We start from the raw sequence: 14275 nt of genomic DNA on the forward strand, positions 1-14275 counted from the left end.
AGATTAACAAAATCCGCAGTGCATTAAGAAAACCACGCTTTTCTGCACTACATGGAATTGTGGCTCTAAAAAGCTATGAATTACAAGGTAATGTTTGTATGATACTTTATCATTTCATATAGGGATAAGTCACTTTACTCACATGCTGGACACATACATATTATATAGTTTCAGCTTTGCTATGCATAACCCTTTACAGGTTTTTGCAATTAAATTCATCATCTTTGCAGTAGAGTTCATTGCTTTTGCAGTAGAATTTGTCCCATTTGCAACTGAATTCGTTGGTTTTGCAATTGAATTCATCACTTTTGCACTAAAAGTAGTCTCGTTTGCACAAGAATTTGTCATAATTCACTGACTGCAATAAACCAGATGCTCCTTACAAGGTGGACATTTTTTCCATCTAGAATACCACTTGAGACACTACAGGGTATCTGGATCTGGTTATATGCGAAGCCATTCGAGTTAATAAACTTGTTCGCGAATGACCACACCCATCACCAATCGTGAAGCACAATTGTGAATAATGTTGAAGAAGCTGTAACAATAGAATTATTGTCTTATAAAGAGTTGTTTATAACAACTGTATTTCAACAAGATCATGAAGCAGCTGCTGCATCTTGTTTTCGTGTTTACTGCAGCTGCCAATCTGGTTACGGAAAATTCTTGTGCAAACATGACGAATTCAATTGCAAATGGGACGAATTCTACTGCAAAGCAATAAACTCTACTGCAAACAGGACGAAATTAATTGCGAAAACCTGTAATGCAAATCAGGCACTTGCTTGTATACATATAGGGTACTATAAATTTTCTTTTTTATTGATTTTTACTCAATATTTATGTGGAAGTTTACTTGCACTGTAGGTCGTGAGTTCAGAGCTGTATTTATCAGTACCTTAGAGGCTACTGGAGCAAATGGGGCTGCTGTGAATCCTACTAAGAGCATTTGTGATCAGTATGTGTTTAACACGATCATCACTAGAGCTCAGTCACTGGTGGTGTGTGTGGGGAATCCTTTCCTTCTGTTATCCATTGAATCACATAGTAGAAATATCAAAAAGTGCTGCTGGAAAGAATACATTAAGAGATGCTTAGAAATTTCTTCTTTTAAAATTTCTCCACAGTGTCGTAAAAGTATGACAGACATTCAGCCAAGCATTAATACACTTTACAAAGAAGTTTTTGGTGACCTTCAATCATTTTTATCATCACCCTACACAAAAGTAAATGACTCTGTTGGAGATAGTATTTTGTTAGCTTATAAAAAAGCCTTTCAGTCTCTTCCTGAATGTCGTAAACTGAAGGTAACGTTGGGAAGAATATCTAACGGAGACAGGGGATACAAAGTAGAAGAAGACAAAGGGGATTCTTCTGATGAGGAACCAGAAGACACCTATAATGATCCTAATTCTGTGGAATGTCACCTTCGGTGTGAAAGTTACAGGTTAGCATGGGCTATTCCTGTCAACCCATCACAGAATCCGATCAAAATTCAAGGTATTGATAACAGGCGTCAAGCGTTTGATGGTGCTCGTGTTCAAGTTAGTCTATACAGAGACATCGAGTGTAGTGGTCATGTGACTAAAATTGTTGAGCAGAGTCCTAAATGGCAGTATATATGTACTGTAGACCAGTACAATTCCATTCTGTTTAGTCCCATTGATGGGAAAAACCCAAGATTTGTAAATCTTCCCGGATTATCTCGTGGATTGCTGTTAAAAGCTGGCAACGTGAAGACCATAAGAAAAGAGCTTGAAGTGAGGCAGCACTCAGTTGCTGTGTTTGATCCTAATTCTTTCACCAATCCTAATGAGAGTATTGACGAAGAAGAAAATGATGATATAGAAATACCTCAAATCAGTGATGTGATTCCACTGAATGTTGCAAGACGTCTTTTGTTTGTGGTTTGGTATCTGAACTGGGAGAAGAGTCAACGATATCCACTAGGAGTAGTGGTAGCGGCACTACCTAGAGGGTTGACATTTTTTCATGCTGAAAGGTTCTTATGTGCGCAACACAATATTAATGCATCCAATATTGAAATAACTCCAGCTATAGAGGCTGAGTTATCTGTTGCCTCTACTGTGAAGGGAGATAATACTAATGTTTTTAACAATGCTATCATCATTGACCAGCCAGACGTGGCATTTACTGTTGAGTTTGTCAAGGAATGCAAAGATGGTGCAGCACAATTTACACTGGGTATACATGTTGCCAATGTAGCAAGGTTTCTTGCAAAGGACAGTAACATTGATAAGGTTGCATGCCACAGAGGAGCAACTCTTTGCAGCTTTAAACCTGGTGATGAGCAGCACACAATGCTGCCACACACGGCACTCAAGAAGTGGAGCTTTTGTTGCGGTAAATTGTTGAGTGCCATATCTGCATCATGTAAAATGAGATTTGTCAGTGGCAAACCAACAATACATCCTGAGTCAACTACAATTGTAGAAAGCTGTGTGTGTCCCACTGAGAAGCTTACATTGGGCGAAGTTCAGAAGTTTCTCAATAATCAATTTTTATCCAACCATGAGGTGTTGAATGGAAATACAACAGAAGGGAAGATTGGCTTGTTGTATCAAATAGCTAAGACACTCTGTTGCAAACGTTTACAGTGTGATGCTCCAGTTTTGGAAAGCAAAGAAAATCCCCAAGCTAACTTTTTGTTTAATGAATTGACACTATGGATTAACAGAACTGTTGCAGAGTACATGCTAGCTAAGCCCTCACTGTTCCCTAGTGTTCTGTATAGACAACGTAAACCAAACAGCAGCCAACTCCAAAGTGTGAAGGCAAAGCACATGGCTGTGTTACCATTTCATCCTGTGAGTAAGATGTTTTCTCTACATCTTAATAAGCCTACAAAACCTCTAGTGATTGAACAAGGTTGCTTTAAGAATTTGTACGATGCACTTTTGCAACATAAGTGCCTCAAGGCCAATGAGGTTTTATTGGAATCTCAGCATCAACCACAAGGAACAGTTGCTTGCAAGGAGCTGTGCCTGATCCAGCCTGACTGTGAAATAGTATGCTCATCAGTTTTGCAAAGACTTTCACCATTGTCTCTGAAACCAAATGCTTATTTGGTGTCAGCAGAGAGTAAAGAAGTCATTCCATATGCTCATCATGGTCTCCATTGTCTTTTCACTCACATTACTTCACCGCTTCACTGCTACTTGGATATTGTTTCACAACGTCTGTTACTGAATGCATTAAATGATTCACTATCATTTGCTTATTCCCAGGAGGATGTTGTCAGTTTATGTAAAAACTGTCAGATCAGACAAGATACTGCTCTGAATTGCAAGCAAAGTTTTGATCAACTCAACCTGACTTTATCTCTAGCAGAATGTGCTCAACCATTCACAGCATATGTTGGCTCTGCTATAGAGGGATTTGCTGAATCAGCTGTTGCACAAGGTGTCAGAAAGGGAAGATTGCGGGTTATCTTTCCTAATCCAGTTTTGCATTGGCTTGATGAAAATCAGTGCTATATTACACTAAGTAGCATTATATGCGGTAACTCTAAACTTTTTGTCCAAGGAAACTGCTACAAGTCTTTCTGGAATTCAAAAATGACTTCATTTTTGTGTTCCACTTCTGAAAGCTTTTACCAAGAATCTTCTTGCAGTTTATCAAAAGGAAATGCTGTAGCAAGTGCTTTTGACTTGAAGATGGCTTTTATGGTACCATACGATGATGATGTTCAAACTTCCCCACTGGTTAAGGAAACGTACATAGTTAAGCCTAACAGCTCTCTCGTTTCCATTCCTGAAACAGAGTGGAGCAAATTTGAACAGTTTATGAAGTCACCTTGTGAAGCCAATGCCACTCCTCTAGTAAAAGTATTAGAGAAGTTTCCTACTGGTGCTACCTCAAAAGCAACTGTTATTGACAAGCCATCTCAATTCTCTGCTGTTATCAAGAATAGCTCAATGTGGTTGTATGATGGTGAATTTACAGTTGAACCGTACAAAGTTCTTAAAGTTTGGTTATGTGCATCCAACAGTAAACCACTTTTGATACCCACAATTCAACTACTTGAAGTTGCCCCATTCTTGAAAATTTGCATTCAGCACAATATGTCCCCTGCCAGTTGTTTTGCTAGCCCGATATTAACTATTGCATCAAAAGGAAGATACAATAGCATTGAGGAGTATGTTAATCTTTGGGAAGATGTAATACTAGCTGAGGCATCAACTCAGAGCATCAAAGATGCAGAATTAAAGATTATCCATGATGTTCAGCTGAAGTGGCCCACACTAAAACAACCTGAATCTTCTCTGGATGATGTCTACTTTGTACCAGTTAGTAATATTATTACTCTTACTCCACCAGATGAGTTCATAGCCTCTTCTTTGGATTTTTTTGCTTTTGATGTTGGTGACTTAGTGTGTGTCAGATACAAGGTTCCCATGACTGGTAGAATATTTGAGAGACACTGTACTAATTATGGATTAAAAGATGATAAAGGATATGTTGTGTTTCACTTGGTGGTTCATGAAGTAGGAAGAGATGTCACAGGATCAGTACAAGATATTTTCCTCAAATTTGCCAGTCCACAAACCACCAGAATATCATCTTTTATGAAGGACTATCTCATGTCCAAACCACGTTGTGAATTACAGCTGATCTCATTAAATGTCTCACACAGGTGTGTATCAGTATCCGTAATTAACTGTCTAGTTTGCTTGTTGTTTACATAGGCGGGTGTATAAATCACTACAATCCTTGCTAATGACCAGAAATCAGTTAGTGACTGACATAGCACTTGGAAGTATCACTGTTCATGGAGGTAAATATAACTCTAGTTGTTCTATGTATGTACTTAACATCGTACATACATATAAATATTAACACTTTTTGTTTGTACACAGCTAACAGAGTAGATCACGATCAAGTAGCCCTATTTGTGCAGCGTGCTATTGGACCTGTTTGCTGGCTGTGGCCAATGCATAATATGAGTAGACAATTAAATGAGTCCCAACTCTATTCCATCTCCTTGGCAATGAAAAATAAACTGCAGCTAATACAGGGCCCTCCAGGTTTGTTATTGTGTCATTGTAAGTTACGTTTTTTGTTACATGTATTAAATATATAATTTTTTTACAAAAATTATATGTGCATTATGTACAAAAATAAGAATTTAAATCAAATCTGATAAAGTACATAAAAGTCCCTATTTATAGCTACAAAGCTTGCTACACTGCTGCTCTAAATACTGTGATTGCTTTATTAGGATGATTGACTGCTCTAGCAAAGCACATGAACTAAGGCATGAACATTGAGCGTAATCGAGCATAATAGGTAAACATTGAGCATTAATTAAAGCATAATAGGTGAAGTTTTGAGTATTGCAGCATAGCACAATAGGTAAAATTATGAGCATAATCGGCGGGTCACTACCCCTGGAGCCGCCCCTGGAATGTATACCATGTGGAGGAAACTTTCACAGTGTAAAATTACCTACAATGGTCCCTCCATTATCCGAACTCATTGGGCCCTAAGTGTACTGTATTTGGATAATGGAAATTTTGGATAAACAAAGCTCACACATTTAGTAATACGTATATACCACTTTAGCATGGGCATTCGAAGGTTCCGCTCAGGCGCATATTTACCAGGCAATATCATGGGAATGCGGTTTGCTCATGGCTTTGATGCCCAACCATCCCAAAGATACGAAACGCATTTATTGAGCAACATGGAGCATTTATTGTGGTTTTTTACACATTAGGCAATGCTCTGTGTAGTTGCTAAGTTTAGATGATTTTTGACAGTAACTAAACTACGTACATTCTATGATGAATGATGATCTGTAAAACGATCGCTTGGGCGATGCGTGGATGCTTATTTCTACCCACTGTGCCGGAGGCATGTCAGCCATTGAGCAGACCACAAAGCAAGAATATGACAACTAGGTGAGTAGCTTATAGTCCTAAGTGCGTATTAACCTACTTACTGCCACAATAGCGAAGGTTTAATGTACTATTATAAACCTTATATAATCAATCCCACAATTGAAAGTTACTGGCATGTGTTTAAACATAATGATGTAGGAATAACGTTCTGAGAGCTATTTGCCCACACAATTGAAACCACAATCAATCATCAGATGTTAGTGTATAAAACAAATTGGGTGAGTACTCTGTAATTCTTTCACCTATCAAGTGAGTGTGCCCTGAGTGATATATATCGCTTATACCACAACTGTGTCTGTATTTTGCTGATATATTATGTGACCGGATCTGCGAAAACCCGACACAATCGCGCAAGCCTAAATTTTCAGTATAAAGCATTGAATACAATGGGTGAAATACTTGCGTATTATTGAAAAAATTCCATAAATTTTTTGAATGCCTCTTTCTTAGTGAAGGAGGGGGCTATCAATAAAACCCTGGATATCATCTTATTTGCCTGCTCAAGAGTAGTTGGAAAATCTTTGTTTCGTTACAGTAGACCTAAGGATACGGAAGTTATGAGCATTTGTTTACGTCACGTCGAAGCTATCGTATGCAATCGATTTTTCTTCACGAATTCTGCCTTTGTATACAGTTAAGAAGGATGAGTAAAGGGAAAACCTACCCAGTAATTGATTCCCCTGTTCATGGCAAACATGATGGTGAAAATTGTAGCTCCGTACCTTGATTCGTTGGTAAGTTACAACCGTTTTTGTAGGCGTCTGTAATTTATTTTCATTACACTTGCTGTACACATTGATTTTTCTGTTGTTGCTACTTTGTAGGGCTGTAACTCCTAAAGCTAGTGGCATATTAGGCTGAAATTTTGCCAGAGGGTACACTTGGCTAAGTAGATTATAAATATTTAATAGACAAGAATTTGAAAAATGAGCAATTGTGTTGGGTTTTCGCAGATCCGGTCACATATACACCCTTAGCCCTCAGGCCTGTGGCCCTTGAGGTTCAGGTGTATATATCAGCAAAATCCCTCACAGCCGTGGTATAACTATTAAATATACAGAGCTCAATACTCTAATAGAACAGTCACTTCCACAGTTCAAATAGCAGAATGATTGGATAATTGATGGCTGGATAATGGAAGGACTTCCTTTTCTATTGTGCACGTTAAGCATAATCTCTGTGTTCAGTTGATTGATTTTGAACACCTCACTGCATCTCTGAAGCTATATTGTACTTTGTGTGGGAGGATCAAAGCGATGCCGCATATCGTATTGTCCATGCAGTGCTAATTAGCTGCATAACTGTACTTTATGAGTCATACAGAACAGGTATGCAGCTAATTGGGCAAATACAGTTAGGCAGAGAATTTATTAAGGAATGTTACGAAAACAACACACTGTAAATCGCTAAAACCAGCCAAACTAATCCTAGCAGTTTGTTCTACGGCTAGAAATAGATTGTGTAACACTTACTGATCGTCTGATCACGAAGCGACTCCACTAAGACAGCACATTTGATTACATGCGTGACATTGTAAATCACTAAACTAGCCCAACTAATCCTATTAGTTTGTTCTACGGCTAGAAATAGATTGTATAAACTCTTACTGATATCCTGATCACCAAAAATCGCAGCGGTTTGAGTACTAGAGAAAATTGCTCCACGTAAGACAACCAGGAAATTCAATATAACACTTAAAGCACCACCTATGCTTGTGTGTACGAAAAATACAGCACTCGGGGGGTGTCTCAAGGCAAATACAGCACTCAGCTTCGCCTCGTGCTGTATTAGCCTCTCGACACGCTCCCTCATGTTGTATTTTCTGTACACAAGCATGGTGGTGATTTAGCTATAACATACAGTATAAATACTGTGATTGAGATGGTAGAACATCTGTAGACTGACACACGCTACCACACTAAAAGAAACTCTGAATATTTGGCAAATAACTAAAATTTTCCATTTTATTATGCATTTATTCTATGCAATTACTGTGAGAAATTTTTAATACCTTTCTGTGACCATATGCGACATACGTAGCTACTGTATTTTGTCCTATGAACACCAATACAATATCTTTCATAACAAGACTCCCAAAGCAGTGGAGTGGCTATGCCATACTGATTTGGACCAATCACATACGCTAGATTAATTTATTCTTTTATCATAATGTTCATGCTATCCTCACCTACTGTAGCATGTGATGTAGTTTATTTCTGTAAAACTAAAAACATCAATTAGGCATTTCTTTATCAGAAAATTTGTGGTTAACCTATACGTAATTGTGTAATAATGGTTGTGCTCCCTACAGTAATGTACAAAAATTGGAGTTGCCACAAATTACTTAGAAAAATGTTCGTAATCTCCTCCCCCCATCCCCATCAAGGTCCTGCCAAATCCATTGTTATAATATTGTCAATGCTATGCCATTTAGTTTTTTGTATCATCAGGTACTGGAAAATCTGTCACTGGAGCTCACCTAGCCTATGGGTTTGTCTATTATAACAGGGGCAAGCCATTAGCAACTAGAGATGGAAGGATTAAATGTGTTATGGTGTGTGGACCATCTAACAAGTCTGTAGATGTAGTTCTAGGTATGTGATTCTCTATGAGTCAATGTTTTATACGATAGCTTTGTTAATTGTTGTATTGTACAGATCTGTTATTGAAGTTGGGTGATCCAAATTTGCGTCTATTAAGGATCTATGGTAACAGCATTGAAAGGAAGGATCATGTTGGTCCTTACCATAACAAAGAGGCAAGTTCATGCCATACCTATCAGTATGTACTGTGGTTTGTTGTAGGTTTTTATAGAAGTTGGTACTGATCAAGTTTGCAGAACTGACCACGAACCATATGCTCTCCACTGGATGATCCGCTCTACTGAGTGCTCTTTTCGTGATGAAATCTTGTCCATGGATAGAAGATTTGCACGGTAAGAACCTCATGACAGTTTGTGCTCAGTGTGCCTACATATTAAGTACATACATACATACAATGTGGCGAATAAACAAAAGTTTCTTATATGTACTTACAGTATTTTGATTTGTGATTGATGAATAATCTCTCCATCATTTTCAGTTTAGCTCAAGAAAAGAAAGTGCCCAGTGCCAATGATAGAACAAGATACCGGAAAGTGATGAAAAAAGCACAAGATGAAATTATCCATCGTGGATATGATATCGGTTAGAATTAAAAGAAAATTTATTATAGATTCTAAACAATTTACATGAACTACGGTACCACTCAAATGTAACATCATCTCGAACAAGTGAGAGCAATGAAAAAACAAGCTAATTAAAGGATGTGGCACCTGTTTCGCTTGCGAGTATTCATCCCAAACAAAACGGAATGAATACAAGCAAGCGAAACAGACACAACACCCTGTAATTAGCTCGTTTTTTAATCACTTGCAATCTCGTGAGTAGAGCTGAGTGATAGTACAACTATCACTATCATGATTTGATAGTAACTTTTATATCACGATAATGATAGTATCATGATAGTTACTAGCAGTTATTAAAAACACTCAACTTCACGTATTCAACACATGATGAATACTCCAAGTATGTACGCACCACATATCTGCTTTTCTTACACTCCACTAAAAATTGTTATGTGTCAGTATTACAGTTGTTATCTTTGTTGTCCACGTTCAAGTTACTAGTCTTTTACAGTTTTCTGAACTTCAACGCTATCATGTTTCTTTTGTTACAGTATGAATAAGTAATCGCGATAGCACGATAGTATACTATCAAGATCACGATTGTTAATAGCTATCACGATAATCGATTGATCACCAATATTGCTCAGCTCTACTTGCTAGACGACGTTACATTTGAGCAGTACCGTATACATGTGTCGATGTACAAATTACTATTTTTGCCTTATTGTCTTATAGTACTGTGTACCTGCAATGAGGCCAGTAGTTCACGCGTCACACAAAATATTGCTCCTGTCCAAGTCATCATTGATGAGGCTGCTATGGCGACAGAGCCAGAATCAATGGTTGCAGTGAAGTTAGCTTTAGAAAATGTGACACTAATTGGCGATCACATGCAGTTGCAGGTGAGATGTTTTGTGTTGAAATACAAATTCCTATTGGTCTTGCTTAACTGTGACCTGTAAGATAGCTAAGGGGAGTCTTTATTAACATAAACTTTCAAGGTGATTAACTACCAAAAACTGGCATTTGAATACAGGAGCCGTATAAACCATACAGATGAGATCACTGATACTATACCGTAGAGTTGGGTTGTTAAACGCATATTATTTGTTAAGCGCATACACATTTCTTGTAATTAACCATGGATGATAAGCGCACATGACCAAATGTGATGATTAAGTTACACACACCAAGGAAAGCTGAAAGTACTGAAAATTTTATCTCTCTTCAAGCGCTTACGTCTCCCTTGAGGTCTCCCTTTGCTACGTATACAGCAAATCAACTATCATTGGATAGTGACAATCTTGTTTATCAGGGAGGATTTCGCCCAGAAGTGGAGTCAAATATCCTTACACACTGGCGTGGTTACTGGCACAAACTATTAACTACTCTATTACAACGTAGTGATTCTGTGATACACTCACCATAATTATTTATTAGGCGTATGCACCTAACAGATAGTATGATTTTTACAAAAGTTTTCACATGCGCTTAACAACCCGACTTTACGGTAATATGTGACCTGCCAAGCAAAAACACAACTTATCTGTATTTCCTCGAACTTCGTTTTATGACTTTGTTGTCAAGAAGGAAAAACCAATGGGCTGTTAAAGTTTAAGCCTTATCTGGTAAAAGCTTTGTAGTTGTAGCGATAGACAACAAGAGGGGCAAAGCATTTGTACAGTGCTTGTAAGGGAAAAATACAGGCGCTCATTTAATCATCAAGGTAGAGTTTTGGTCTAATATACCCATGCTATCAATTTCATCAAACAAGATAGCTGTTCAAACTTAGAAACGGCAACAATAAAGTGATGTTTACCACAATGTAAACAAGCACATATAACTTATGTTTGCTTCACGGTACTGACACGACACATTACTCTCCATGAAAAGGCGAATCCATTGATATATTAGACTGTTCAAGCCGTGTCTCCTTCACTGTTTACTGAAGTGATTAAAACTTACATAAAATTATTTATGCGGCAGGCATTTTTCCCTCAATACGTACATTTATCTCTAAAACAATATTATGCCAACAAGTTGGGTTTTCACTAATCAGGTTACATATATCTCTTGAAGTGATAAGCTTTGCTCTTTTGAATATTATGTATGCACCATAGACCATGTTTAGACCGCTTTTCAGTGATGATGTTAATTTGTTTCTCTCTATTTAGCCGGTTATTGATTATCAGCCAGCGGCTGATTTTGGCTTAAGTTTTTCATTATTCCAACGTTATGCGTCACCACCTCAGAAGAACACCAGACAACAGGAAACAGCAAGAAATAGGCAACCCAAAGAAGAACGACGCTTCCTAAGGTTAAATGTGCAATACAGAATGGTAAGTGACTGAGGGTGTGCTTGGTTAGTGTTAATTATGTTTTGCTATTTTGCAGCATCCCAAGATCTGTGAATTTCCATCAAAGATGTTTTATGATGATGAGCTACTTACTGATTACAATACTACAATCAACTTTGTCAGGATAAAAAAGTTTTGGCCACAAGGACGAGACTGTCCATTAGCATTCTGCAATGTAGAAGGACGAGAGGGTGGTGCTCACTCTGGTAACAAGAGATCCAACCTGTTGTCAAAAAGCAATGACATGGAAGCTAATAAAGTGGTGTGTGCACTTTTTTATATACTGTATATCCTAAATATTTCAATGGGCAAATTTTTTGATGTTGCGGATTTGCAAACACTAATAAAATGTATTAGACTATATGGAGGTCTAAATATTTCAAGGATAAAATTTTTGCTGGTAATACCTAAAACTGTGAAATCAGCAAAAAATTTCCCCCTCAAAATATTTAGGCGGTAGTCTTATAGCCATGTCATTTTGAGAGATAGTGGTATGGTATATGTTTATTGCTTGCAGGTGGAGATTATTGCAGTTCTCTGTAGAGTAAAGAGAATACGGGAGGAAGAGATTGCTGTACTGACACCTTACTCATCACAAAAAGATTTGATAGCAAGTAAAATGAAAAGACAAAGATTATTGAAAGTGACAGTTCAGACTGTCACTGAGAGCCAAGGTATGTAATAAATGGAATGACCAGTCAGATATAAAACTTTCTCCAATTATTATCCTCTCGATTTTAAGTGATGTATTGTATGCAGATTGTTTAAACTCAGTCTTCAAAAAGTATACCAGCTTTATCTTCATGATTTCTTTTCTAGGAAGAGAATTTGGCTTTGTTATCTTGTCCACTGTACGATCACAACCACGACACACAATCAGTAACAGGAAAGCTGTACAGCCAGACAGGAAGTGGCTACTGGATCATCTTGGGTTTGTGACTGACAAACACCAAATATGTGTTGGAATAACACGAGCAAAACATGGATTAGTGATTGTAGGTGAGTTCAAAGAAACCAAAATTGTATTGGTTCTAATTATATTTGGTATAGGGAACAAAACGTTACTCAGTTATGATGACACATGGCAAAACCTTATCAACTACTACTCTACCAATGGATACATCAAATCAGCTGATGTGTTTCCATCAGTTGAGGATAAGCGTCAAATACCTCGTGTATAATGATGCTACATAGATGCTTATGTGTTTTTATTATGATATGCATATAGTTAAAATTTTTAGCCAGCCCATTCTGTACACATAGATTATTGTTATATGGTGTTGTCGTACCTGTAAGTGTATTATTATTTTTTAGTATGTACTTAATTATAGTGTGTATTGTACTTACGATTTTTAGTATACGTATACATACTATATTCAGCTACATACATTTTATTGTTTATTTCATTTTTGTAGCTACAGTATAGTACAATTGCTACATGTATATTGTGGTGGCTAACTATCACCACAGTGATGAGTGGCTATACAGTTGTGTACTGTTTTCACAAATGTATAATAATTATACATAATATCCACATTCTACAACTTACCAAATTTTAGTGTATAGAAAGTTGTGCCACATTACTCGGTGCAATATTAATGTGTGGCTAACATAGTAGCTAAAAGAAACACTTGGATGTGGTGGTGGCATGCTTTAAAACCAGTAGCTAATGCAAATGGATTATGGCTGTGAATGCAAGTACCTGTAGTTCAGTATAGTCACTGCACGAACTGATTTCCATTCTCTCTCTTCCTACTGTCTAGCACTATATCAAAACTACTCACCACTGCACAATAGGCTGAAACTGGTAATTTAAGACACTGAGATAATGCTGAGAATGTAAAATGATTTGGAAGTTGTGCAAACAAGGCAGGTTTTTGCTGATCTCATTTGTGCTGAGATGGTCGCAAGTGATTTGAACATTGTTTACCAAGTGTAATGTAGTACTTTTGCTTGAAAAAAAACTCAAACACACAAGGAGTCAAAGTACTAGTATATATACACTGGTGGTAAGATTACAGATACATTTTGATCAAGAATTTGTTTTTTTTTGTAGGTGTCTAACACCATTAAACAGTGGTGTCTGAAAATTGCTACAACCACATCTATACACATGTGGTTGATACAGTGAGAGTCACTTGAAATCTCAAAAATCCCTGTAGTAGATTGATATAAATATTGAATTTATAGAACACTAGTACCATTGCTAGTACTTATAGGAGTGCGTACTATATTATATACCTTTTGGTGTTGCCATAATTATCAAAAGAACAGCATTATTATTATTGCTTTTGTAGCTATGGCTTCAAATCTATGAGACAAAGAATGTGTGACAACGTAACAAGTTACAATGCGCAAATTGACAAAGCGTTCTTAATTCCTGCAGTGAACTAAAAAAAAAAATTATAATATTATATTATACTCCTGTGTATTTAAAAGTAATACAGTACTCTTTGATCCACCATTAAAAATTTTTACTTTACAATCAACAACTTTAATTTCTCAACTATTTTATACCCTTCCTTAAAATCCAATAACATTTAAGGAGTATTACAGTTTTGTTTTTAACTCTATCTTGTACCCACAATCTTTCAGTACAGTATTAAATTTTGGTTAATAGCTTCCAGATTCAATCTTGTCAAGGCCATTTTCAGGAGGAGCATGCCCCCCCAGACCACGCACCCTATAGCTGGAAAATTCTATGCATGCATGTGTACTCTTCATTGAGTCTATACTTTCCCTCTCTTACCACACAAGCCCTATCTTTATACTGTTTGGAGTCTTTGGACATTATAGTTGAGCCATGAGACTGCATGTATAAAGCACAC

General features: G+C 37.2%; 1 protein-coding gene across 1 annotated transcript in view; it reads left to right on the top strand.

Moving 5' to 3' along the window:
- The window catches only part of LOC136252677 (3'-5' exoribonuclease HELZ2-like), a 37505-nt gene extending 24514 nt beyond the window's left edge, over window positions 1–12991 (top strand). Inside the window, exons 10-23 of the mRNA XM_066045229.1 lie at window positions 3–87; window positions 868–4657; window positions 4710–4798; window positions 4881–5048; window positions 8375–8518; window positions 8582–8682; window positions 8729–8859; window positions 9006–9109; window positions 9826–9992; window positions 11265–11429; window positions 11485–11709; window positions 11965–12121; window positions 12267–12446; window positions 12498–12991. Of these exons, the coding sequence (XP_065901301.1) occupies window positions 3–87; window positions 868–4657; window positions 4710–4798; window positions 4881–5048; window positions 8375–8518; window positions 8582–8682; window positions 8729–8859; window positions 9006–9109; window positions 9826–9992; window positions 11265–11429; window positions 11485–11709; window positions 11965–12121; window positions 12267–12446; window positions 12498–12628 (5637 nt within the window). The 3' untranslated portion in view covers window positions 12629–12991. The remainder of the gene's footprint in view (window positions 1–2; window positions 88–867; window positions 4658–4709; window positions 4799–4880; window positions 5049–8374; window positions 8519–8581; window positions 8683–8728; window positions 8860–9005; window positions 9110–9825; window positions 9993–11264; window positions 11430–11484; window positions 11710–11964; window positions 12122–12266; window positions 12447–12497) is intronic.
- The last annotated feature ends 1284 nt before the right edge of the window (window positions 12992–14275 follow it).

This window comes from Dysidea avara, chromosome 4, assembly GCF_963678975.1.
Source record: "Dysidea avara chromosome 4, odDysAvar1.4, whole genome shotgun sequence".
NCBI lineage: Eukaryota > Metazoa > Porifera > Demospongiae > Dictyoceratida > Dysideidae > Dysidea > Dysidea avara.